The sequence below is a fragment of the Neovison vison genome, chromosome 3 (genome assembly GCF_020171115.1).
Source record: "Neovison vison isolate M4711 chromosome 3, ASM_NN_V1, whole genome shotgun sequence".
In the NCBI taxonomy this organism is placed as follows: Eukaryota; Metazoa; Chordata; class Mammalia; order Carnivora; family Mustelidae; genus Neogale; species Neogale vison.
In genome coordinates this window covers 32,157,237-32,184,356 of record NC_058093.1, presented here as the reverse complement: position 1 = coordinate 32,184,356, position 27,120 = coordinate 32,157,237, and the positions used below count along the sequence as shown (strand labels likewise).

Below are 27,120 nucleotides of genomic sequence, written 5' to 3'. Positions count from 1 at the left end.
TGAAGGTAGAATTAGAGGAAAATTTTGTGATGGGATTTTTAAAAAACTTTGGCTTCTTTTTTTTGCTCTGGAAAAGAAAAAGCGTATGTCTAAACGTATGTACCGTGTAGGTTGTGTCCCATTATGTAGACTCTGGTTATATCTTTGACAACTTGTCCTACTGTTAATCCTGATGGTGCGTCATCTGTCATCTAGGTTGACTCCTAGAGACAGTCAGGGTCTTCATTAACATGAAGTGTTGGATCCCTGAATCGAAATCCCAAAATGTCTTTAGTGGTTGAGGAAGTTAGCATAATAATGTCATACTAGGATATACATTTGATACTTCAACAATGTAGCTTACCTTTATTTTAGATTTTTATAGTATTCTCTGTTTTTCAGAGTTTGTTCATACCCCTGTAAATTTGTTCCTCACGATCATCTGTGGATTGTTATTACTTCTTTTTTTTTTTTTTAAAGATTTTATTTATTTATTTGGCAGATATCACAAGTAGGCAGAGAGGAAGGCAGAGAGAGAGAGGGGGAAGCAGGCTCCCTGCTGAGCAGAGAGCCCCATGTGGGGCTTGATCCCAGAACTCTCAGATCATAACCTGAGCCAAAGGCAGAGGCTTAACCCATTGAGTCACCCAGGTGCCCCTGTTATTTCTTCTTTACAAATGGGGAATATGAGAGCAATGCAGCTTAGGCAACTTGCTCAACAGACTGTCTGGGTTGAGACAAGAATCCTGGGAATAGAATACCACTCCTTTATTTTGTGCTGCCTCTCACTTCCTTGTTTACCAGATAGGTAAGTTTGCTACCATGGTTATGGCTATGTAGATAGAGAGGATGGGAGTGGTGTATGGGGCATCAGGACAGAGGATTAGGGAGTAAGCTGACAGCTATGGTTCTAGCATTTCTGTGGGTGTAGCCAGTGAGTCATTCATGGCAGAGTCCACCATGGCAGAGTTCTCTGTTCATGGCAATCACGAGGAGATCCAAGATAATCCAAGAATCTGAAGTCAAAGCAAGGTTCAACATTAAACTAAAGTAACCATGGCAGCAAGACTTCAGATCATCTGGAAAACCATTGTCCAGTTAAAAGAGTTTCCTTATTTTCTGTCTTCTTGTGAACTGAACAATGGCATGTTCCTTGGGTGTAATTAATCCATGGGTTACATTGGCACCTACTCAATAAAGTGAGCAACAGCTTAGAGACCAGGGCTCTCATGGGAAAAAGCGCCCCCCCGCCCCCGCCAAGTCTGGCTTCATTCATGCCAGGACATGGGGAAATGACAACAGCCGGAGAATGGGCAAGGCATCCCTCCATCCACACTGCAGAAGGATTGGGACTTGTGTCATGCTATGGAAGCGTGCGAGTTTTGAGCTCTATGGTTTGCCTGCCCTTGGATGGTGGTAGTGATGACGGGCTTTAGTCGTGACGAGGAATGTGGTCATGAAGTTTGGCACAGAATTTATGAACATTGAGTATCTACATACATTATGTCAAATCCACCTCCACTCCATACTAGCTATGTCACTGTGTCTGTTCCTCAGTTTTTCATCTGTAAAGTAAGGGATGATAATAGTGTTAATTGGAGGAGGAGATGAATGAAAGCAAGTCAAGATGTCTGACATGGTACCTGGTGAAGAGTGAGTATCCATACAATGTTGGTTATTGGCTAGGTCAGGTAATTTTTTTTTTTTCTGTAAAGGGATATATGAGTGAGTATTTTTGGTTTTGAAGAACTTTGGTCTCTGTCAGCTCACATTTATAGCACGTGATCATAAAAATACATAAGTGAATGGGTGTGGCTATGTTCCAATAAGCTCTATATATGGACACCAAGATTTAATTAAGTGTTCCTGTGCTGATATCATTCTTCTTTTGATTTCTCCCCAACCATTTAAAAATGTAAAAACCATCCTTAGATTATAGGACATGCTAATACAGGCAGTGGTTTGTGTTTGGCTGATTCCTGGTAGAGACCTTCCTATGTTCAATATGGAAGAAATTATTTTATTCCTAGCACCACATCTGTGTTTGTGGTGGTGCCCATCATTCAAGCTCTTTCTGTGGGCAGCTTCTGGTTAGGCAGCAAAGCGTGTGATGCGATGTCAAACAGTCTTCCTCACTCACCCCAAATGGGCTTGCCAAATGGAACACTTCTAGAAGACAATAGGAGTGATGGGGTCGGTGGTCCATAAAGGGAAACGTGCATTTTCGCTTTTGTGGAGTCTTAGCAAAGTCGGCTCCAAGTTTCATGTTTAGTAAATCGTTCTTACATGATATGTTAGGAGTGTGAAAATAAACAGAAATAAGCATTTGATCTATTTGCAAGTGGGAAGAAAAGTAAAGAAATCTAATCCCAAGTAAGTCTTTCGGAGGAAAGCTATGTGAGATCCTGTATCATATTCAGAATTCAAGAGATCTCAGATAAGAATAAAGCCACATCTTCAGATGCAGGTAAAGATGTAAGAAATGCAAGGTAATATTTGGGTAAATGAAGCTCTAACACCCTAGTGCCTGCAATAGCCAAGCAATTGAATGAAAAGCAGTATTAATCTTTTTAACTTTGTGATTGTCCCATTTCTTCCACTTCAATTTCTTTCTCTCTCTCGTTTTTAAGGTTTTATTTATTTATTTGACAGAGAGAGACACAGAGACAGAGAACACAAGCAAGGGGAGTGGGAGAGGCAGAAGCAGGCTTCCAGCCAAGCAGGGATCCCAATGACAGGCCCGATCCTAGGACCCACATCCCAGGACCCTGGGACCATGACCTGAGCCGAAGGCAGATGCTTAACGACTGAGCCACCCAGGAACCCCTCCACTTCAGTTTCCAAGAGTATTATGTCTGACCTGAGTCTGGTGCAAGTCTCGTTTGTCACAATATTTTTCCAAGTCTCTGTGGTGCAAATATTTCCAAGGCAAGATTTATAAAGTTAATTACACGCACGACATTTTCGTGGGGCTGTTACTATCATTCTGATATTTTTTTCAAGTTCAGGACATGCTAGTGGTGCCATCCTTTAGGTACAACAAGACTTCACATGCTGGCTAAAAATGTTGCATTGACTCATAAGGTTGTTTGCAAATTCTTGTAGAAATACCCAAGCTTTTTTGCGGATACTTCTCAATACTGGAACTGTTTCCATTATTATAAAAGTAATAATGTTTATTGCAGAAAAATATTTAAAATGGAACTTTGCATTCCTTTTGAGGCCTAAAAAGTATCAGCGACATGCATGGGGAGGTGTCGCTGCCCTCCCCATGGTAGTGATTTCATGAGGATATCTCCACACTCAGGACGTTGTTACCTAGGGTGTGTTCCAGGTTCCAAGATACTTCCTTAAAGTTAGAAAACAAAGAAAAATGGTTTCTCATATTTATCATGAGGTTCTGTGAACTATCTTTGATGTGCATGTCTCCACTGTTACAGTTTATAGGATAAGCTTTATTTATAGGCTGAGGAAGTGGCTACCTCCAGGCTTGATTTCAGCAGAATTGGGGAAGAAATGCCATCCCTCCCCACGGAAGACTCTAGGTAGTTTATAGTCATCAGTATGGGCTGACTTGTCTGTCCCTGCTATTTATGGTAGAATGGGGTGTCATTGTTGCTGTTGAGGGATGTTGACACCTTTGATGGCAGGAAGGGTGGATGTAGAAAGAGAGTGTCTTTCTGTTGTTCATTACATTTAGGGCCTCTCTGGTTTGACTAGAGGTTTGTGAGCAGAAGTGGCTTTACAATGAAGCAGACTTCAGTGCCTTCTCTGTTAAGGACTCCTTTCAAATTCCTGCAAAGGGCCCCAAAAATGTATCATATGGTCATGTGATTTTGTAAAACATGCAAAACTAAGCTAGGTTTTTTTTTTAAAGGACTACCCCCCCCCCAAAAAAATACTGTAGAAGCTGTAGGCTCCATGAAATATTGACCTATTTCTGGCTCTATATTTTCAGACAGGACTTACTCAAACTTCTTTGAAAGGGGAGAACATCATCTTTGTTGAGAGACGTGTGGGATTCTGGATGTTGAGAGTGAGTTAATCTTTTCTAAGGCCTAAGATTGAAGAAGAAACTGTGAAAAGGAAAGATTTTCTCTGGGAAAGGAGCTTGTAGACTCTGTTCGTGTCTTCCTGTATTCAAGGAAAATTGAGAAGTTTGAGGAAAGAGAGTGGCAAGTGTCTTTAGTTGATCAGAAAAGAACTTCTTATACACTCAAGATTTTATTTTCCAGAGAAAGTGAAAGGCTTAATATAATGCCATTTTAATTTAATATTGGCGGGTTACCTGGGTGGCTCAGTGGGTTAAAGCCTCTGCCTTTGGCTCAGGTCATGATCTCAGGGTCCTGGGATCGGCTCTCTGCTCTCAGGGAGCCTGCTTCCTCCTCTCTCTCTGCCTGCTTCTCTGCCTACTTGTGATCTCTTTCTGTCAAATAAGTAAATAAAATCTTAAAAAAAATATTGGCTAATAAATTTTATATAACTGGTGCTATAGTATCTACTATAATAATGACTATACTATATAATGACTGTGTGGTGGTGATGGTGATGATAAAAACATGTATGTTTTGTGAATGTTACAGTTTACTGAATACTTTCACATATTTTTCTCTCATTGGTAACTACTGAAGTCAAGAGAGGGACTCTTTATCTATGGTCTCTGGCTGCCTCTCAGATGAACTGGAATCCTGTGAAAGATTGAGGTAGACTATTCTCCGTGCTTCTCTCAATTATTCTTTCTTTATTTTGTGATAAAGCCACGAAACTGTCACTCATTTTCTCTTCTTTTGTCAGTTCTCCAGCATCATGGCCATCAAAATAACCATTGAACTTGGACACACAAAGCCATTGCGCTTAGAATGGCCTCTAATTTTTCGCTTGCAAAACTACTCAACTGTCAAGCAAAGAACCAAGATCCCTTCAAACCTGCTCTTAGGCAGTGTTTGCATTTGTTAAATTTGTCTGTATGAACTTACTCGTTGCTTTGCTGACCTCTGACTATTTGACCCTTGAGATGAAAAAGCACTGCTGGGACCCACAACTAAATTTATACAAATTCAAGGAAGTGGTCAGTCTTACAAATGTGGGGTTGTAAAAGAATTGACCTCGAAGTTTGGTCAATGACAAGTGCTGAATGTATGGAAAATATGACATGCTCTTGAAATACAGAGAAGGGAGAGGTCATGATGAGTCAGAGGTTCAGGGAAAGCTTTGTGGACATGGCTTTTGAGGTCTCAGTGGGCATCATGTGAAGATGGGCAGGAAGGCCATCCTGGTGGAACAGTTAGTGAGGGTGGAAAAATCAAGATATGACCAAACCTTGGTCCATTTGGGCAAGCACATGGGACTCTGGAAAGTAGGTTTGTTCAGATCCATTGAAAATAAATTCCACTCAGTGAACTCTTGGCAGATTTCTTTTTTAAATTTTTTTAAAGAGATTTTTATTTATTTATTTGACAGACAGAGATCACAAGTAGGCAGAGAGGCAGGCAGAGAGAGAGAGGAAGGGAAGCAGACTTGCCGCTGAGCAGAGAGCCTGATGCGGGGCTTGATCCCAGGACCCTGGGATCATGACCTGAGCTGAAGGCAGAGGCTTTAACCCACTGAGCCACGCAGGTGCCCCGGTCAAGTCATTTTAAACATGCTGAGTGTCAGCTTTATTTTTAAGAAAAGGATAATGATGTCTAACTCGCGGAGTTGTAATAAGGATATAATGACGTAAACAATGTTAAAAGTCAGGAACAAAACCAGCATCATGTAATGGTTAGACGTATATAGAATGGTCGAGAGGCTAAAAGTTTATTTTCATCCCCCGGCCCAATTTGAGTCTATAGTGCTTCATCTTGTTTCATCTCATTCTTTATTTTCTCAAACGTATTTTATTTATTTGTTTGTTTGTTTATTTATTTATTTCAAAATAAGCTCTACATCCAACATGGGACTTGAACTCACAACCCCAAGATCAAGAGTCACACGCTTTACTGACTGAGCCAGCCAGGTGCTCCTCCTCAGTTGTCTTTAGATTCAGTGGTTCTGGGAGTGGGACTCTAGCTACCATAGCTGACTGGAAAATAGAAGTCCATTCAGCCACAGATCCACAGAAAATTGTGAGTTGACAGTGTGATACAGAGGTAAGAACCAGAATTCAGAATTCACAGATCTTGAATTTTGAGATTTAACTCTGCCACTAATAAGCCCGGTGTTGATAGAGGTATCCTGCCATCCATTTTAAACTCAGTTTTGGTGTGTTTTTCATCTGTAAAGCACGGTCTGGTGGTGATTTCAAGTGGTTTCTTGCTTTTCAAGTTCTTTGAGAAGCGTCACGATTAATAGAAAACATGACCACTTGTTTTCTGTGTGGAAACAAGAAAACAACTCTCTTTTTTTGGAAAAAAAGATGGTAAGCAGTGACATATTCCTAATTTCCCCCCCTGCAATTTACATTATTATTTACCTGGGATGTTGTCTTGTTGTGCGTTGGCTTGTTTTCTCCTGTTGGTTTTCTTCTCTAGCTGCTCTCTGTCTCTGTGCACAGACTTATGCTTAAATATTCACACACGCTTCCTGCTCTGGCATCTATCAAAGAGAAGGAAGCATTTTACGTGCTTCCTCTTCGTTACAGCCTGGTTAGAAATGGGGATAAGGATTGAGAGGAATGGTCAGTAAGGCAACCATCTCTGATGCTTCAGGACTTAATCTTTAATTAAGACTGGTTTATTTATAGTGAGATGTATGGGAACAGCTTCTGTGTTTGAATGAATTATATGCCTTCATCGTGTGGACACAATGTGAATACATGCCATTTATCGTGGTCCTCGTATAGAGAGATGGGCAAATGCTCATATTTGCACGTTCAAATGTATCTACAGGTGTATATGAGCAAACTGGAAGGGATAGTGTTGCATAATTTCAGAACTCAAGTTAAATTTTCACACATCAGTAATACTATCAACCGAATTTGTTGTTATAATTAAAACAACAAAGATAAATTTATCTGAATACTTGCTGGAGGAAGAGCTTCATTTACCTTTTTAATGTGTAGCTAATCAAGAAAGAGTTTTTGAAAACTTACATTTTGTTTATGATATGCACAAAACAAAAGAATGGAAAGAAAGAAAGTAAAGAAGTTTGGTCAATCTATATTTGACTCTTACTTGCTCCATCCATCCATCCATCCAATCATTTATTTAATCTAAGTCCCTAATTTTTAAAAAAAAAATATTATTTTTTAATTACTTTTCAGTGTACCAGAATTCATTGTTCATGCATCACACCCAGTGCTCCATGCAATACCTGTCCACCACAATACCCACCACCATGCTGGCCCAACTCCGCCCCCACCCCACCCCCGCCCTTTTGAAACTCTCAGATTGTTTTTCAGAGTCCACAGTCTCCCATGGTTCATCTCCCCCTCCAATTTCCCTCAACTCCCTTCTCCTCTCCATCTCCCCATGTCCTCCGTGTTATTCCTTATGCCCCACAAATAAGTGAAGCCATATAATAATTGACTCTCTCTGCTTGCTAAGTCCCTAATTTAAAATCAATAGTGATTGTTTTAGATTCTGGGATTATCATTTTTTTTTTAATTTTTAGGTACTGCCCAAATTTTATTTTATAATGTAATGTACATTTATAATGTGAAAACAAAAATAGACAAAAAATAGGAAATATATTTTGTCCAAGAAACTCTTCTTAGGAATAAATTTATGGCTGGGTAGTGAAGAGTAGGACTTGAGTTTGAATTGAATTCAATATTGGCATTGTCCTGATGTATTGATGGGGTGAGTCCCCGTTAAAACCACTGGCTGGCGTGGGTGGCAAACAGGAGTAGGACGATCCTTGGTCTGCATCCAAGAGGGTCCATAATTTATTCAAAACTGCCAAGGATCAGGACATGTTTTCAGACCCTCACTCTTCCCACTTCTGTCCCTCAGAGCAGGCTTTCCCAACTCAAAAGGACTTGTCATCAGTCTTTTGGGAAAGGAGTGCCTGGGGGTCAGCCCACTGACTCTGAAATCACTTACTGCATTACGACACGTCTTTGCCACGATGGAAAGTTGACCCTTTTCTTTTTCCTTCTTTCTTTTCCCCTCTCCATTACCCTCTGCTACCTAGCACTTCCTTATTCATTTCCCTTCAGTTCTGAAACACTGTTCCTAAAAAGGCAAGGCCGTTGTCTAGTCATTCATGTAGCAGCCGGCTACTGAAGAAACCCTTGGTATTTTTTTTTTTTTTTGAGATCGGGTGTCTGACCTATTCGCATCGGCTGTGGACACCGATCAAAATGATCAGAGAGTGAATTGCTCAAAACTATATTTCATTTTGCTCTTCAGACATGTATTAATAGACATAAAAGAGGATGAGAATTTGCCTCCAAGCAAACAGTATTCAAAGTTCTTTCCCATGGAAACCAGAATGAACATTGGCATAAAGGAGAGGCCAAGTATACTTAATTTCTCTCAGGCTAGTTGCCTGATTTTTGTTCAGTCAGCCTTCTTGTTTAGGCCCTGAGGTACTTGGGGGCACAGAATTTATTTGCTTTCAGAGCTGCCTACATCATTGATCCCACAGCACAGGCACACATCCTAGGCCAGGAGGAATAGAGTGCCCTGGCCAACATTTTGGATTTTTAAGGGAATTGGATATTGGAGCAAGAGCTGAATATCCTCTTAAGTAGATACATACATATTGGCTGATTATGGGCAGGATCTCCAGAAGAGGAAGCAGATGACACAGTGGATGAGGAACTCATTTCACAAATTTGGGAATTCCTGCAAAGTTTCGGTGATCATTTTTCCCCTGGTCTTAAAATACAGAGATGATTTTTCTTATGTTTTTCCTTTGTGCCTGGTGGGCTTGGACAGTGTGGAGGTGAAGGTAGGCAGAGGGAGCTAGAGGGTGTATGGTGCATTGGGAACTGTTCTGTGCTTGACATACTATCACCTTCCCTTTAAGTCAGCCTAGGAAGCAGGTGTTTTAAACCACATTTTTACCAATGAAAAAACTGGTTTGGAGGGATACGCAGCTCTTCCCACATCAGAGAGGAAGTGGCCAAGTGGGCATCTAAGTAGATCGACTTGTCTACGTGGTGCATGTGACCACCCCGACATACGTCTTTGTTTGCCCAAACCTCTGGAATCACCTTTTTTGAGTTTAATCGTGACTGTTGCTCACACCCAAAGAGAAGAACACAAAATTTCAAAAAGCAACTGTCCCCATCTAAGGGCAGTGATAAATCATTCATATCATCTACTTAGTCATCTCAACTGGTTTACCAGTCCCCCACACCTGAGCCTCGTAACTTTGCAGGATGATAGGGAGAAATCACTGTCTCTTCTCCATCATCCCTCTCCTCCTGGCCTCTGGCAAAGTCCTTGCTCAGTGGAGATTCCGTGAGAGATTTCTGATGGTGACCTTGATGTTGCTACTAATTCCTGTGCCAGCCAGAATGAAGCTGAGCCTTCTCTTTTGCCTCCAGGAAAAGAGTTTCCTCTTTCATTTGTATCCAGTTATTACCTCTCTACCTTCCAACAACCCGTAATTGACCCAGATAAGATTTGGATTTTCAAAACAAGCTCCCTGTGTTGCCCCCTTTGCCCCCTTATGAAATCCCACAGAAAATGAAAAGCAAAGAAACAATCTTGAAATGTCATATGGGAGGTGTCAGTGAAAGCATTTATGTATTAATTTGATCTCTATATTAAAGATCACAGGCTCACAGACTCTATGGCTGGGCTGTTTGGTAAATAATGTATCTAGGTTTTTCAGCCAGGAGAGGCCATTTAATCCTCCTGTTGCTGTAGGGCATGGTTGGATTATCTTCTATATATACTCCTACTTTGCCTCCATGGAGAGAGCACTGCGGTGGGAGCTAGATGATTTGAGTTTTACTTTGAGTTTAAGCTCTATCCATTATTCATATTTGTATCCTTGGTGCCGTAAACAGTATCAGCCACATCTGAGGCAGCCCATAACTGTTTATGGAAGGTCTGTGATTTGGGCCAAATCTCTTTGCTCTCTGGGCTTCAGCTACAAAATGCACGCACTGGCCTAGGGTTTCTGATGATTCTGCAGTTCTGTAAATGCTTTGCCCTGGTATATCCAGTCTCTTGGTCATTGATCTCTTTATAGAGAACTTCATGGAGATTTCTGGCACAAAAATTGTAGTATTTAACTTCCTTCTTAAATCTGCCGTTCTTCTGTTTCTCCAAACATCTCCTGTCATGCGAATCTTGGCAAAAATCTAGTTGTCGATAAAACTATTTAGGTTTTGTGTGTCTTTGGTAGTCTTAAGAAGGGTGGCAAAAGCATTCTTTTGTTTCCTCTCCCATGAAAGGCTCTTTGTGTAACTTGTTACCTCTTTTTTTGTATCCCATTTGGGTTTATTTGTTGACTTAAACATGACTGGTGCACATAATAGCAAAAATATCCAATAGTGGGAAATAAAGACGAAGGCAGGGTGGGTCTTCGTCTTTGTCGACCTTGTCACGAGTCTAATTGTGTCTTATTTGAAGTTGTGTATATATAGCTAGGGTTTACATTTCATAGCCAGAAATCTCTGTTAGTAACTGTGCGTAACATGATTTTCACATCCTCCAATCACCACTGAGAATACCACTCACCTTTTATGGTCATGTTTTCACAACTGATTTACAGGGTTGACTGTGACATCTGAGTCCTGGCACAGTAGACCAGGAAGAAAAAAAATGTGATGATATTGGCTACAGTTTTTCTTCCAACCCTACATCAACCTTACTCCTCAAATGGCAATGTTAATTAGATCTTATATTCGACATAAGTGATCTTATATTTGGATAACCTCTCTGAGTTCTCATGGATTGGTTAGGTCACATTACTCCCTAGATCTCATTTTTTTTTTTTCTTTTTTCTTATCTGTAAGATGGGGATGACAATACGGGTTTTGGGAAAAATGAAAGAAAATGGACATCAAGGATGAAGGAAACAGGAGTGAACTCTATACTAGAGCTCTATACTAGTGGGCTCTATACTCTATACTAGAGCCCACTCCTGGGACAATAGTATACAGAATATATAGTAGAGAGCTATAGAGCTCTCAGTGAGTCTGAACAGCAGCCTTTCTTATGTAACTGTTGAGTTGATCTTGCCCAGAATGTTGAAGGAGCCATCACTAGAAGGGCTTTGAGATATCCGTGTTTTGTCTCTAGTTAACCATTTTACACAGAAATGATTTCTGAGGTAAGTTGCTCTGCATGGCTCTGGATGAACCAGTCTTGGACCAAAAAATGTGGTTTCAATTCAGATGCGATAACAAAAACATAAGCTAAATCTCCTCATAAAGCAAGTCTTTTGCAACACGGTTTTTCTTTCCCTATTAGAGAGATCCTTTTCCAAAGGAGGAAGGTGACTATGTTTGGGGGAAGTGCAGTGGCTACACACAATTATTTCTTAAGCCGCTTAGTTTTTGTTTTGATATCATTGGTGACATTAATGGTACTCAAGCCAGAATGAGGGCAATTTCTAATATTCCCCAGTTCTGAATAGATAAGGTGCTGATGGAGGAAAGGTACATAATTACCACATGGAACGTGATCTTGTGGTCCCGTTCTCAGGTTTTTTTGTTTGTTTTTCCATTTGTATCATCTTAGAAATGACTGTTTCACCAGGAGAGATTAAAAATGCCCATCGCTCTTTCACATCGTTCTCAGTGTTCTGATTTTTCTCCCCTAAGTCCATTCTGCTGAATATCTATGAGTTGTCACATTTTTAGCAAGTAATAACCGTGTCCAGCTGTGTTGACAAAATGTCCCAACATAACTGTTAATAAGCATTGTCATTTTAAGCATGAAACAGTTTAGCTAATGATTTATCTCTTATAAGGCAGCACTCGGGGCAGCTGTATGATTGGTCTCTTTAGCAAGTCAAGTCATTTCTTTAACAAAATGTTAAGCACAGATGGGCCATAAGCTGTCAGCTAACGATTACTGTGTCTGCATCTGCTTGCTTTCAATGCACTGTTTTCTGTATTCGGTCAGTTACTTAGCGGCAGCTCCGTGAAAAGCTGAACCTACTCTGATTGGCAAATAAAACGTTCATTTGTCTCTTCTTCCTATTGTTTTGTTTTGGTAACACATGTCAGCAGCTCAATTACCCAGTTCATTAACAGCTCCCAAAGGACATGATGGCCAGCCCATGATAAGAGGGTAATTGTGGCACATATGGTCAATAATGGCCTCTCTCTTGGCAATTGTAAATAAAAGTCACTTGGCTCTTACCCTTTCACGAGAACTACTGTTTTCCTGTTCCCCTTCAGTGTGCAAATTACCTTTTTTTGCTCAATGCAGTCAAGTCTTGGTGACTCAGAGTCTAGCTCCTTGCTTTGAGGGTCATGGAGACAGAATATGGATAGAGCTCTGGTTCTTAATTTTAATTATGACTGACTTTTAAGCTCTTGAGGGGGAAATTCTTATCACGGGAGACTATTCTTAGAAAGCTGTTAACTGATTAATTAGTTAACTAATCAGTTTTCCTAATTGAATAGCAACACATTTTCTTGGGGCTTTCCTCTCTTTTTCTCTTTGAAATGCTCTGGTGGCAGTTACCATGGAGTTTTTAAAAAGCCACTTAAAAAATTGCACACACACAAAAAATCATTTGCAGGCAGAGGTGGGGAAGGGAAGTGGGCCTTCATCTTTTCTGGCTGAGAGAGATTCATTTTGTAAAAGCCGTTCTTGTCACAGGCAGGTCTTAAAGGGCTCTAGAAGCCTCTGAGTTCTTTGGGGACAGCCTCAGGGTCTCTGAAAGAGTAGTGATTCCTCCTTCCCGCCAAGCCTTTGCAAGGAAGTGCTGAAACACAGAGTTTGCTCACTGCTCTGTCAGGGGAAGAGAAGGGGCAGGAGCACGTTTTTACTTAAATTTAGTTGTTGTTTTTTCTTTTTCTTTTTTTTTTTTTTAACTAACAATCATCACTAGCAGGGCTGTGATGAACGAAGGGAAAGCAAGGCTTTCTTTCCAGCTTCCTTGGTACAAAGGGGGCCTTTTCAGGGATGCCTGGTCAGGTGATGGATGTTGGGACCCCACTCCACCCCAAGAAAGGTTTCTCAGTGTAACGTGGGGAGGGATCCAGCTCGCCCCTGAAATTCAAAGTTATTGGGACCTTAGGCTCTGGGCGGGGGGTCTTGGGGGCCGTGCTGCTCCACGCCTCCGAGGCAGCTTGGCCACGTCTGCCTGCTCGGCTTGTCAGCCCTTATCTTAAATAAACACCCAACGGGCCCGTGTTGCGCATTTGCCATCTCCGGCGGCGGGCGGCGCAGCACACGCGGGCTTCCGGCCGCCCCCGCGCCCGCCATATTCATAACCAATCTGTACTCTCCTCCCAGGGCAGCAGGCACTCGGGGAGTTGTTGAGTGTCAGGGTTTATTTGTGCTATTTTGATTAGCACCAACCTGGCAGGAGCTTATTTTCCTTCTAATGACCCCGTGCTGGGCGAAGGCGGCTTCCGAGGGAAGGACTTGGGTCAGAGGGGAGGGGAAGAGCGTTCCATTGCTCCAGCCCCGCAAGTGGGGACCGCGGGGGCAGGAGCAGGAGCGCGGAGAGGGCTGGAGGCTCCTAATGAGATTTCGGGTTCTGAAAAGAACCTTTCTGCCGGAAAACCCACAAATATTCTTGCCCTAGATTGTCCTACCTTGTTTTGTTTTGGTACTTGTTAAAGATTCTTGGCTGGCACATTTGGAGATGTCCTAGAGGCAACGGAAACAAGGACCCCCCCCCCCCCATGGACCACTGATAAGGTTATAAACCATCTCTCCTAGTTTGTGACTCACCACCAGCTCCTCAAATCCTAGCTGTGAGTTAGGAATTCTGGGAAGTTGGCTTTAAGGCTTGATAAGTGTGTTAGGTCCCACACACTTTACAGATCTACCTTTGGATTCTGTCCTAAATCGTGCGTTTGTCCCTTTCAGAGGTGTCTCTCTTTCCTTTTCTTGACATCTATACAGTTGAAACACACTTTAAAAAAAAAAATCATGTCGATGATTACTTCTCAGCTTGTGAATTAATGTGGAAGAGAAGATTCCAGGTGCTGAAGTCTCTCAACTGGCTTGGATTAACCCCTACTGTGCATCCATTTCAACCTCTCCCCCTACCCCCCTTCTTTGGGGAGAAAAAAAAAAAAAAAAAAAAAAAAGAAAACCAACCTCCCCTTTCTCATCCACTCCCGGCTTTCTTTGTGTCTGCTGCTCCCTGCCAGGCAGGTGTCAGAGCCCTGAATGAGGGTAAATGCCCCGTTGATGGATTCCACAGATGGAGCGTGGAAATCGGTAGAATAGGCCTCAGCCACAGGCCATTTCTTGGGATCCAACAAAAGCCTCCAAATAAGTCAACAAAAATCCCAAAGATCACAAAGGGAAAATGTCATTTGTCATTTACTCTGGGCCTGTGAGGGAATATCAGTCTTGCCTCACTCCTCCTGGCTTTCACCCGAGTAAACACGAGAGAGGTCATTCACATCTCTCTCAGTGTAAAAGGGCCACTTCACATCAGAAAACAGTTAGCTGTCCCATGGCCCCCTTCACGTTGGACGGTAAAACTCACAAACACAGGAGACATTCTGCGATTAGCCGAGCAGGTGCACCAAACTTGGAGTTGACCCGTTAAAGATCTTGTGGAATATACCTGCCAGATACCCTAAAACCTTCAGATCGGGGAGGAAATGATTTCAGGGAGCGCTAAGGCGTGATTCCTATTTTTATTTTATGATTATTTTTTGAATCGGTGAGACACAGCTTTAAGTACCGATGCTGCCAGGTCTAGCTTACCAAGATTAGTAGAGATGGGAAGGACCATCTGATTTGGTCTGGGGTTATCTTCTAGTAAATGACCGATGACTAAGGACGTCAGCCTCAGAGCCCGCAGAGAGAGATCCCCCCCCACCTCCTCTGTGTCTGTAAATTGCATTGTATTATATCTGGGACAAACATAGAGTTTAAATGGTTGTCATGTTTTGATTCTTTAATTATTCAAATGAAAGGTCTTGCTGAGAAGAAAGACAGTGTGCCAAATTCATGCTTGTGAATTATTTTGTTTCTCCATTTTTTGCCTGTCTCCCATCTCTGAATTATATTGGTCTGGAAACCAATAATTATAGGATTCCACGTGACTAAATCCCTATAAAATTGAGGTAAGATCTCATGTATAATAGCGTTAACTAGGATGAAATATTTCTTCAGGCTACAGAAGAGGTCACAAGGGGTTAACGGACAAAGACATACTCTCTAATTCTGTAATTCCTTCTTTAATTAAACTTCATGGTTGGTCCGCTGGTGGTAATACTTCTGCCTTCTCCTCCCAGTTTGATTTTTTTCTGAAGGAAGAATTTGTAATCCTGTGGGGTACGATTGTTATCTATGCTTGATCTTTTTTCTTTAATTTTTATTTTTAAAATTGATCCTGTCTACTTCCCCAAGGTTAATCTTAATATTAAATTATTGGGGTAACTAAAAATTTGTTTCCCAAGACCTATAATTAGCTTGATACAGAAAAAGAAGAAATGTACTTTCTTACAAAACACAGAGCTGAAACATTGAGTTACCTGGAAAGAGACAGTATTTTCCTGTGATCACTCTGGGGCATCTGCTGAATAACTTGTGAATATGCCAACAGATTTCGAGTTATTTATTCTCACACTTTTGATTGATAATAGTTCGAGGTTACTTTACAGCACTTGAGATCCTTTCACTAACATGTTTTTAATAACAAAAAAGAAGGATGTAGTAAAGATATAAAATGAGGAATCAGTTCAACTGCTTGTGATCAGTAGTAGTATGTTCTAGATGGACCTAGGATCTTAGGACCAGGAGTCGGTCATGATAAGGACCAGGAGTCGGTGATGATTCTTAAGAGCTACTGCAAATGGTCACACTGACTATTTTGTTTTCTTAAATAAATTCATTCAGTGTCTTGGCAAACTGATTCATTTCTTAGAGGTTTATCCTTATTTAACAACTATACTTGAAGATGCAAAGAGTTCCATGTTCGTTGACTTGAATTAAATTCAATTAGAAAATTGTTTGATTTGGTGTATAAGATTAATCAAACTGTTGTGTTTTCATAAATTTCATTTGATTCTAGGACGTTTTTGAAAATCTGGGGCAAATGGGAGGGGTAGGTGGCAATCAGCTGAATAATTTGCATTGGAATTCCTGTTTGGATTTGTTTCTGGTACTCCTCTTTAGAAGGATTCTTTGTTGTGTCAGTGTGTGAGAGAGAGCAGCAGCACCTACTGGAACATACCAGGCTAGAAGAGAGAAAGTATGTCTTCTGAAGCCCCATACACCAGGGTCAAATCCTAGCTTCCTCAGTCGTGTGATTTGAACAATGTCTCTAAGTCTCAGTTTCCTTCTTCTGTGGAATAGCGTATTTATTTCACAGGATTTTTGTGTAGTTACATTGGGAAGAGAGAGAAATCCTCATCTTCTTGGAAAGGTTTGCTCTAGGTTCATTGGAGACATCGAGTTACACGAATGTCTAAGTCAGAGAATGGATGGTGAGGAGGTTTTGAAAATAGAGTAAAAACTTTCAAAATCTGATAAGAATATGGATTGGGATAAAATCTGAGAATCATTCAATTTAAAGCAATACAATCTTCACTTAAAAAGCTGTGTGTTATATGTTAACATGGATTAAAAATTTTTTAAAAAGTTTAAATTCAACATATATTATATGTTAAATATATGGATTTCTTATGAGCCCTATTTTGGTATTTCAAATTGGGGAACAATATCTCTACTTAATGAATAATAAAGCAAACTTTGTGAAGGCATGTGTAGAATTTTTATTTTGAGTAACTTAAATGTAATTGAAAATCTCCCCTTAATACTAGGGCCGGACAGTAGAAATAATCCAAAGAGATTTTACCGAAGAGATCGTATTTGATCTTGTTGCTGTGTCCTCACCATCTATGAACTCATTTAGATAACTGTCTTACTGGTGGTGCTTGCAATGTCCAAGTCAGAGCATTAGATATTCTGTGCAGAGACAAATACAATTTATTTCTGTGGAGCTGTCTGGAAAAAAAAAAAAAAAGTCTTGTTTTTTTACTTTGGTGTAATATTTAGCAAATAAGGTATTTTGTATCAAGGATTTAATGCTGAATATGTAAAATAGATGGACTTCAACAAAATGATTTTTTTGTACTATTATAATGGGATGTAAGTATCAGATTTATTTTTGATAAGAATAGAATGATTCAAGTTCATGACATTATCATGTTCTCTGTAAATCTTCTTTCTATTGAGTGACATTTAAAAAAAAGGTAGTATTTCCATCTTTAGAAATAGCTAGTAGTTCCTAGCTCATAGATTAATCTTGGGTCACTGACTTAACATATTTTAAAGCCCACATCCTTTTGGGGTGTAAAGATGGAGGAAGGTAAGAAATCACTTGTGTAATGGTGGCTTCATATTGCCAAGAAGGATCACTTGGTTCAGATAACTTTCCAGCAGAAAAGTCAGGCAAGTCATTTCCTCAGTGTCTTTTGAAATGATGCTTTATGGAAGTTTTCTTAGGGAAGTGCAACTGTCGCTTTTGCATAAGAGTCTAGAAATACAAGGAGTGATTTGTTAGCTTGTTAAAAAAATTTTTATTTTGGGTGGTGAAGGCTGTCCTATTGAACTCCCAGACATTCTGAATCTTTTTAATCACTAGCTGTTGGTGATTCTTCATTTTTTTTTTTAAATCACAATCTTCTGAAAAAGTTGATAATTATTTCCCAGAAATATTCAGGTAGGCAAATACTTGCAAAATCTTCCAGAAATTTTTTTGAGGATTTACAGACTCCCAAATCTTATTTCAGTAGTTGTTGGGAGACTCAGAAGGGCAGAATTTCCATGTAAGGTGTAAAATAGGGTCAGAGAAATCAGTTTGGTTCAAACCTTAAATTCTACCAGGCATTTCCATCCTGTCAATTGTGTTTATTAAACACCTACTATGTTCCAAGGTGTCCAGCAGGGAACAAGACAGAGAAAGGCCTTGAGCTCACTAAGCTTACATTGTGGGGGGTGTTGTTAAGGTGAAACATGGTGGTCTTGACCCTCAGAATTAACTCTCACTGGTACTTGTACATTTCAGGAGCCCCTTTTCTTCAGAAACTGAGACGATTTTGATTAATTGACCTGACAGTGCATGGCACATCATATTTACTTGGGAGGATTTAATAACCTTTGCGACTCCCAGAGGAAACATGAAAATTTCCACATACTATTATCCTAATGGGATCATAGTAAGAGAAAGTGTAACCAAAGATTTAAGGTTCTCACAGGCAAAGGAAGCTTTGGGTCAGTCCTTAAATGCTATTGGGCTTTTCACCTGAATTCACAGAAGATAGAAAAGTCAGGGCAACAGAAACTGGGGGCAGGGAAGGGAAGCATTTTATAGTGATTTATTATCTTAAGGGAATGAATAATCTGGGAAGTATACTATTTAAAATTTAAAAATATGTATGTGGAACCATTGTTTTGATAAGTTATAGCAGGAAATTTTTTAAGTACTTGGGAATTTTGGGAGAGAAAATAATAATATGGATTATCCTATAGAGGTAGTTCTCAGAGGATCATTTAGGACTAGCAGACTTAAAGAAACTGTAGAAATTGGGGAGGGGGCAGCAGTCTGTGTTTTAATAAGCTCTTCGGATGGTTCTGATGCTCTAAAAGTTCAAGATCCACTGCTCTACAGTGATGTGCAAATTACTGCTTTTTTAATTTGACTCACATTTATCAAACACAAACACATGTAAGTTGTATTGTGAGCTTTTGAAGTTTATAATGCAATGCACATTTCTCAGCATGTTAGTTTTCCTTTAAAATATTCCCACACTTAAAGCAAGTTTAGTTTCATTTTTTAAAGTATCCTAAAATAAGATTTATATCAAATTAGACCATTTTATATCAAATTAGGCAACATAATTGAAACACCAAGCATAATGGCTAATGTACAGTAGATGTACTGTATATCATAGTTCCCTTTCACTTTTATCTATAAGCACTTGTTTTTCTTTAATTTGTCATATAGATTATTAATTTACTCTCTTAATTTTACAGTTTGAATGTGAATAAATTGTAAAGTTTTAAATATTAAAAGAACTTAGAATTCTATTTATGGGTTATTTTGGATGTACACTCCTTTGGGCAGCTTATACTATAATATACTGAAATAGAACGAAATTTTAGATTTCTGTAGGGCAGAATTGAGTTTGAGTTTAAATAAAAGAGAATGAGGGGTGTAGGAAATACTGCATTTTGACATTGCTTCTGGTAGCACCTGGATTTCCCCAGGTCCTACAGCCTGAGAGTGCAAAGGAGTTTTACCTTGACAATGACATTAATAATCTACAATTTTCTGGATTTCCTTCCCCATTTGCCAACAGCACATTTCAGCCCCTTCCCCGGAGGATCCCCTAGTTATCTGGGGAGTTTTCAGAGTGTATTTGGATATGCTTAGGAGCATGGCTGGCCGGGCTCCCAAGTTCTGCTCAGAGTAGGTGCCCAAGAGCTCTCTGATGGCCCTCGGCTACTGCCCTGATGTCCAGGGCCTCTGGGAGAGGGCTGCTTTCCTGCCCAGTGCCCTGTGTCTGCTGTGTGCTCAAACCTCAGAACCTTCTAAGGTTGACAGGTACTCAGTTACTGAAGGAACTCATAGGAGCCATATTGTCTCACCAGTGTAAATGCCTAACTAATTTCCCAGTCCCTCCTTCTTGTCTGTAGATACTCACCCACTAAATATGCAGGACCTCCTTCCTTGATGCATGCTGACACAGGCAAATTCAAACTTTGCTGGGGAGGGGCCTGCAGCAGGGCTGGTTTCTGGGACATGTGACCTATGTAGTCTTCCACCCACGTGCTTCTAAGCATGGGCTCTGTGTTTGGTTTTTATGCTCTGTGTGGCCATCCCAAAATTTGCAATAATTTTTGAACACAGGAACTTGCATTTTTATTTTGCACTGTGTTCCTCAAATTAGGCAGCAGTCCTGGGCAACTGCTCACCATTCAGCAGAGACCCAGACTCTGACCTTTGGTTTAGGGACAGTTTGCTAGACTATGCCTGCCTTTTCTCGAGTCTGTTCTTGAGGTTCACAGTAACAACGTCTCAATATGTGGTAATAAGATCATGAATTTAAATATGATTTCTCTTATGGGAGTAGAGTCTATAAATCTGTAGGAATCCTGCAACACTTTACTATTATTGACTTTTTAGATATTAGGTCAATTTTGGAATTTAAAAAAAAATCACATTTGTTAATGGATTTCCTCCTGTAAAAGATGGCAAAAGTTTATTTGGAACCACACTAAATTTGATTCATTCATCAAACACAAGTGCTAAGCACGAGGGCCATAAAAATGGAATCATGTCCATCCCTGTTTTCTAAGATCTCGTAATGGACCTCGGTGACAGATGCAAAGAACAATGATTTCTGCCTTGGGGGCTTGGAGACAAAATAGGGGAAGAGATTAAATATCATTTAATAATGCGATACTGCACAGAGGGGCTTGGTGTCTGTGCGAAGACACTGGGGATGTACTTCAGGATCTGAATCATTCAGACTTGGTCAAACTTGTTTTTTGACTCCTGTTTTACCACTTTTCCTCTCCCGTGCACTTAGCCTCAGCACCCCAGTCAGATGAAGGCTCTGACATTGACTCGGAACCAGATTTGCCACTAAAGAGAAAACAGCGCAGGAGCCGAACAACTTTCACAGCAGAACAGCTTGAAGAACTGGAACGAGCTTTTGAGAGGACCCACTACCCTGATATTTATACCCGGGAGGAACTGGCACAGAGGGCAAAGCTCACCGAGGCTCGAGTTCAGGTAATGACTCTAAGCATCCACGCCCTGATTAAATCCGGACGGGAAGCAAAATAGTGTCTTCTCATCTAAAGCAGATTTTACTTTATTTAAGATTTTATTTATTTGAGAGAGAGAGCATGAGGAAGAGGGTGAGGAAGAAGCAGGCTCCCCGCTGAGCAGGGAGCTGGATGTGAGGCTCAATTCCAGGACCCTGAGGTCATGACTTGAGCAGACCCAGACATTTAACCCACTGAACCACCCAGGCGTCTCTAAAGCAGATTTTAAACCCAGAGAATAAATACGTTAGGAATGGCATTTCACTGTGAATTGTAGCCTTTAGTAGCCTAAAGTTTCCATCACGTTCTCTCTAGTGTCTTTTTCTTGTCTTTTGCCTTGTCCTGATGGCACTATCCTGACCTCTTTTTAATTTTATTTTTTTATTTGTATTTGCCTGATCACACCCACCCCCACCGAATTTCTTTCGTTTTTAGGTACGTCTATTGTATCCAGCAGTATTTTACTTTGCTAACCAGTCAGACAATTATTTTTTTTTTCTCACTTAAGAGGTTGGTAAGTCTAATTAAATTTATCAATGTGATCAGTATGTTTGGCTCCTTTTCTGTCATGTTGTTGGATACAAGTATTTTATGTGGATCAATTTTAAAATGACCTATTTGTTTGCTTTACATTCTTAGGGGTTTTTGTTGTTGTTGTTGTTACTTAAGAAAATGTGCATTCTTATTTTAGCCTTTGGTTATCATTAATAGGAGAAAACAATTATGTCCGATATAAGTGTGTCAGTTCCTGTTGGTCACTCCCCATTTCATGAATCCTTGTTACACATGGGGCACTATATGGACTTCAGGGGTGGTACATAGATAACAGCAAGCAAATGTGAGTGGTCCCCTTGTGCCAAGCACTGTTCTAAGTGCTTTATGTGAATTAACCCAGCTCCTCATCACTAGAACTGTAGGGTGATACTGTTATTTACACCCCGTTTTTTTGTCAGACTATTGAAGTGAGCACCCAAAGTCCTAAAACTAGTTAGTGATAGATGTAGCTGGATTCTATATACTTGCTCTTGATGACTTTTCAGTTATGAGGATGGGCAAAGGTGTATAAAGAAAAATTCCTTCTAAGACTATTATCGTCCTGAAACATTTCAAATAACTATTATCTTAGGAATGGTTTGAAGCATCTTCTGAACTCTTAGAACGACTCTGAACTCTCTGGAAAGACTTCTTTGGTTTAATAACTTTCTATTGATAGAGTAACATTTTCAGCATTAATGAAGATAGTAAAACACTGTTTGAAGGCTTAAAAATGTCTTAGGGTATCCTGAAACTTCTCAAGTTAAGTTGCTTTATCTAGAAATGTGTTCTTTCCAGCTACTTGACTTTCATCGTCAAAGTGAGCCTGGAGACGCAGAGGTAAACCGATCGGTTGATATGGTCTCTAGATTGATCATTCCTTTCTCCTATGCAGCTCACTACCTCTCCTATTCTAGGCTTTTACAGAAATAGCCTCTCCCAGGGTACAGAGCCTAGTCAGAGTGATTGTCTTATTCAACCTGACTTGCCATACCTCACCGTAGAGGTAAGAAAGTGAAGGAATGCTAAGATGCATTAAGGCAAGTCTCCCAAGGAGCTCCAGTTTAGTATTAATGAGTTAATGAGGTAAACACAGATAGTTTAAAAAGCCAGTTATGATAAGTAACCTAAGAGAGAAACAATGTGCAGTGGGAGTTGAGAAGAGGAAAGAATGAGATCTTGCTGGATAACAAGAGAAGCTCACAAAGAAGGCAGATCTAAGATGAACCTTTGAAGCTAAATAGAAATTCTCTGGACAGGGAGGGTAGGGAGAGTGTATTAGTAAGAGGAAATAACGTGGGCAAAAGCGCAGGGGGTTGGATGCATGTGAGTCACATACCTGGTGATCTTTCATTTTTGCTTGTGTCAAAGGAATAGGGACTCGTTCAGTTTGGTTGGAGGGTAGGAAGAAGTAGGATGGTGGGAGGAATATGGTTGGAAACCTAGGCTGAGGATATCCTGTGCTGGGCTTGGGTTTCAGGCAAGGGCTCTCACAGTTGATGTGAAGGGCAGTGGAGGCTGTGGGCATGAGTGGGTTAGGGGCTATGGGAATAGAAAGAAAGGGCAGTGGCAAAAGGTGGAAGGTAGGCAACAGGTTGGGTAAGCTGGAAGTGGGTGGAAGGGTGAGCAAAGAATGGAGTCACAGATGCGTGGAGCCTTACAGTACAGATATTTTACCGCGGGAACCATTGACTCTATCTACCTGTTACATTGGGATACGGTGTTCCTCTCCAGAAATGACCACCACGAACCACAAATTCTGATAACTTACATACATAAATATTGTATGATATAATACCATATGTGGTATATGAATCATGATATGATCTATAACAATGTTATAAATATTGTATGTATCAAATCTAATTGCTTTTATTACAGTTCTGTGGACACCTGGCTTAAATCCGAAGTCAGATCTGTTCACACTCTCCATTCTTCCAGCAAACCTTTATAGAGCGCCCATTGCATTCCAGGATTTGATCCCTATATTCTTTGTCTGGCCAAGCCCACATCCCGAGTCCGTCCTTCAGACAGATAGGAGATCAGCTCTGCACTCAGAGTAAAAAAAAAAAAAAATAAACATTGATTTTAAAGAAATCAAACAAAGAGAGTGATGGAAAACTGAAAAGGTTCTGTGTTGTCCGTCATACCTGCTTTTGCAAAAACAAAGATGGGGGACAGACTAAATCTCAAACCCATGCGGCTTGTGCAGTGCCCGGCATTCACATCTGGCTCAATGAATGTCCGAGGAGAATAAGAAAGGCCCATTAACTTACAGAGGACACGGGATCAAACCAATAAAGAGTGGTTCATATTTTTCTATACAGTGACCTCCTCTCCCAAGCAGGGCCCTCATTAACCTAACAGCTGTCCTAATGTGGCTTTAACCCGATGACTCTTTACATTCCTTATGGCTTCATTAGTTCCCTTGAGACACATCATGTCCTGCACCACAGCTATGATCTACGGCCTAACAAATTCCCTACAACACCCGGCATATGGATCTTTTACTTAACACAGCAGGAAAAAGAAGGAGTAGTTAATCACTGATTAAAATGCCAGAACAAAATCCTTTAGTTTTTAGAAGGATCTGGGAAAGCAGTAGCAAGGGCAGCTCCATTTGAGTGATAGCCAGAAAGTGTGAGTTAGTTTAATTTGGGGCACCTGGGAAAAGCAAACACCCAGTGGAAAAAAACCCTCAGACAGGTCTACATTCTATGTATTTTTTTTTCCCCTGAGTAAAATATTTCTAAAGTCTTCTGGGTAGAGATGGCGCTAAAGCTATAATAACTTAGGCCTTTGTCAGTATTTCCTAAATATTTGTTTAGCCAGTAGCTCTGTTGTATTTATCACAGCCAAATCTGAGGACACAATCTGAGAATTATTGTACACTAAAAGGCTAATTTGCCTAATTCACCTCCTGGGTATTATTATGCAAATAATGGCAAGCCTCAAAGTTTCGTGGGGAAGAATGCAAATATTTATGATGTGCCACAGTTTTAGTAAATATTCCACCTAAGAACTCCACAAAGCAGGGAGGTAGCCCTCTTTTATTCCCAGGATAATGGGAGAGAGCAGAGGAAGCTGTTTGAGGGAACAGCATTGAAGCAGGAGTCAGAAGATGGGGGTTTTGGTTTCAGCTTGCCAAATGAGTTCTGCTAAGGAAGTCACTTAACTCTGCTGTAATCTTGCTGGCTTTGGATTGTTTTTCTTTTTAATTTTAAAATATGGGATAGGTTAGATCAGATGATCTCAGTCTGGGTCCACAGATGACCAGGATAATCATGGATGGACTTCAAGAGGGGTCTTGAGATTTGTACACACAATTTTGTGCCTTTGCCTCTGCTTGTGTGTGTGTGTGTGTGTTTACACAAGCATTAATGGGGGGTGGGGGGAATCCCTGGTTTTGTCATTTTCTCAAATACCACTGCCCCCTTTCCTATTCCCAATTAAAAATAACTAGGTGCATGACTTATCATCAGTAATTGGAGGTTCTCACAGAAGCCCGGTAGGGATGGATTGGTTAATTTCAATTCCAGTACAGTGAACATGCAATGATTTATTAGTTTCAGGTGTACAAGAGAGTGATTCAAAAATCCTATGTATTATCCAGTGCTCATCACGATAAGAGTCCTCTCCGTTCCCATCACCTATTTCACGCATCCTTGCACCCACCTCCCTTCTGGTAACCGTCAGTTCTCCATAGTTAAGAGTTTGTGTTTTTGGCTTTTCTCTTTGTTTTGTTTGTTTTATTTCTCATATTCCACATATGAGTGAAATCATATGGCATTTGTCTTTCTCTGACTTATTTTGCTTGGCATTACATTCTCTGGATCCCTCCATGTTGTTGCAGATGGCAAGAGTCCATTTTTCTTTTAGCGCTGAGTAATAGTCCATTGTATATATTTGCTCCATCTTCTTTATCCATCTATGGAAGGACATTTGTGCTGTTTGCATAATTTTGCTATGGTAAATAACGTTGCAATAAGCATAAGGGTGCATATATCTTTCCAAATTAGTGTTTTCATATTCTTTGGAAAAATATCCAGTAGTGGAATTACTAGGTCGTATGGGAGTTCAATTTTTAATTTTTTGAGGACTCTCCGTACTTCTTTGCATAGTGGCTGCACCAGTTTGCATTCCCACCAGCAGGACACGCGGGTTCCTCTTCCCCCACATCCTCGCCAGCACTTGTTTCTTGTGTTTTTGATCCAGTGGGGATTTAAAGTCATCCAACAGATCTGTATAGTTTAGAAGTGAAGATAGGTATGGAATATTTGGCCCTGAATTCCTTAATGATGCAAAAATATGATCATCCTGAAATTTGCTGCTGGAGTTTGCTGTTGGGAATGAATGAAGCTGCAGTTGAGTGTGCCTGTGTGCCATGCTTGGACATTCCTGGAAGCATGGAGCTTCTCCTTATCAACCTTATGCGTTCTCTCCCCAACCTGCTCCTTGTACAGCGTTCTGAGCTGGAGAGCAGCAATAATAGAAAGGCTGAGAGAGTGTGATGTGGAAAGAGACGGGATATAGAGTGAATGAGAAGGCCCAGGGATAAGCAGCTGGTCCTGAGTTTACCTACTTGGAAAGTACTATGTTGGGCATTGGGCATCGTCACATTAGACATTACTGAATCTAGTGTTTATCAAGCATTTTATTTTATTTTTAAAAAATATTTATTTATTTATTTTAGAGAGAGAGTGCATGAGAGAGAGACAGCATGAGTGAGGGAGGGGCAGAGGAAGAGGGGAAGCAGACTCCCCACTGAGCGGGGAACCTGACGGAGGGCTCAGTCCTGTGACCCTGAGATCATGACCTGAGCCGTAATCAAGAGCTGGACACTCAACCCACTGAGCCACCCAGGTGCCCCTAATCAGGCATTTTAAATCTTGTGAATTCTCTTTCTGAGCATTAAGCATTTCATTCTCTCTCCATTTTTCAAGTTGCATTTGAAGCAACCCATCTGGACTAATGCAGGTCAGATTGCCTTTGGGGACCACACCAAAAGTGGGAACCAGTCATTTCTCGATAGGCAAAATTAGGCTTACGCCGTGGGACAATTAGCACTAATCCATGAAACTTGGAAGCAAATTTGACCTAAGTCTCCATTCAAGCCAAACTGGCTTTGAATTTATTTGAGGTGTTAGGCGGGCACTTTCCTGTTTGTTCATGGGCACAAAAGGCTTTGGCTATAGACCACAGAGCTAAGAAAACAAAGCTTTAGTTCTTGGATGGCTAAGACAGAGATGGCAACGTGACCTTCTAATCAGTAGCTACCATTTACTGAACACTCGATCTCTCTTCGGTGTTCTTCCGAGGGCTTTGATCGCATTGTCTCATTTAATTGTCACAACAATCTTGTGAAGTTTTTTATTCCTCCCATTTAGTAGATAAGAAAGCAGAGTCCCATAAGTAGTAAACAATTTGTTCAAGGTCACAGAGTTAGCAAAGTGGGGGGCCTGGGAGTCAACTTTTGCCTGGGCTGCATTTCATCTATGTGAATACAAAGTATTACTACATTGTTGAAAGTACAAAGTTTTCAGGGCACCAGGGTGGCTCAGTTGGTTAAATGTCTAATTCTTGGTTTCGGCTCAGGTGGTGATCCCAGAGTCCTGAGACTGAGCTGCATGTCGGGTCCGTGCTCAGCGGGGAGGAGTCTGCTTGAGATTCTCTCCTCCTCTTCCTCTGCCCTGTCCCCTCGTTCATGAATTCTCTCTCTCAAATAAATAAATCT

General features: G+C 40.7%; 1 protein-coding gene across 3 annotated transcripts in view; it reads left to right on the top strand.

Annotated features, from left to right (window-relative positions):
* Positions 1 to 27,120, top strand: part of PAX3 (paired box 3) — a 97,816-nt gene that overhangs the window by 45,559 nt on the left and 25,137 nt on the right. For 2 of the 3 annotated variants that reach the window (XM_044241687.1, XM_044241688.1), the window contains exon 5: positions 20,612 to 20,817. In XM_044241687.1, coding sequence (XP_044097622.1) covers positions 20,612 to 20,817 — 206 coding nt within the window. The remainder of the gene's footprint in view (positions 1 to 20,611; positions 20,818 to 27,120) is intronic. The other variant, XM_044241689.1, reaches the window with a different exon arrangement.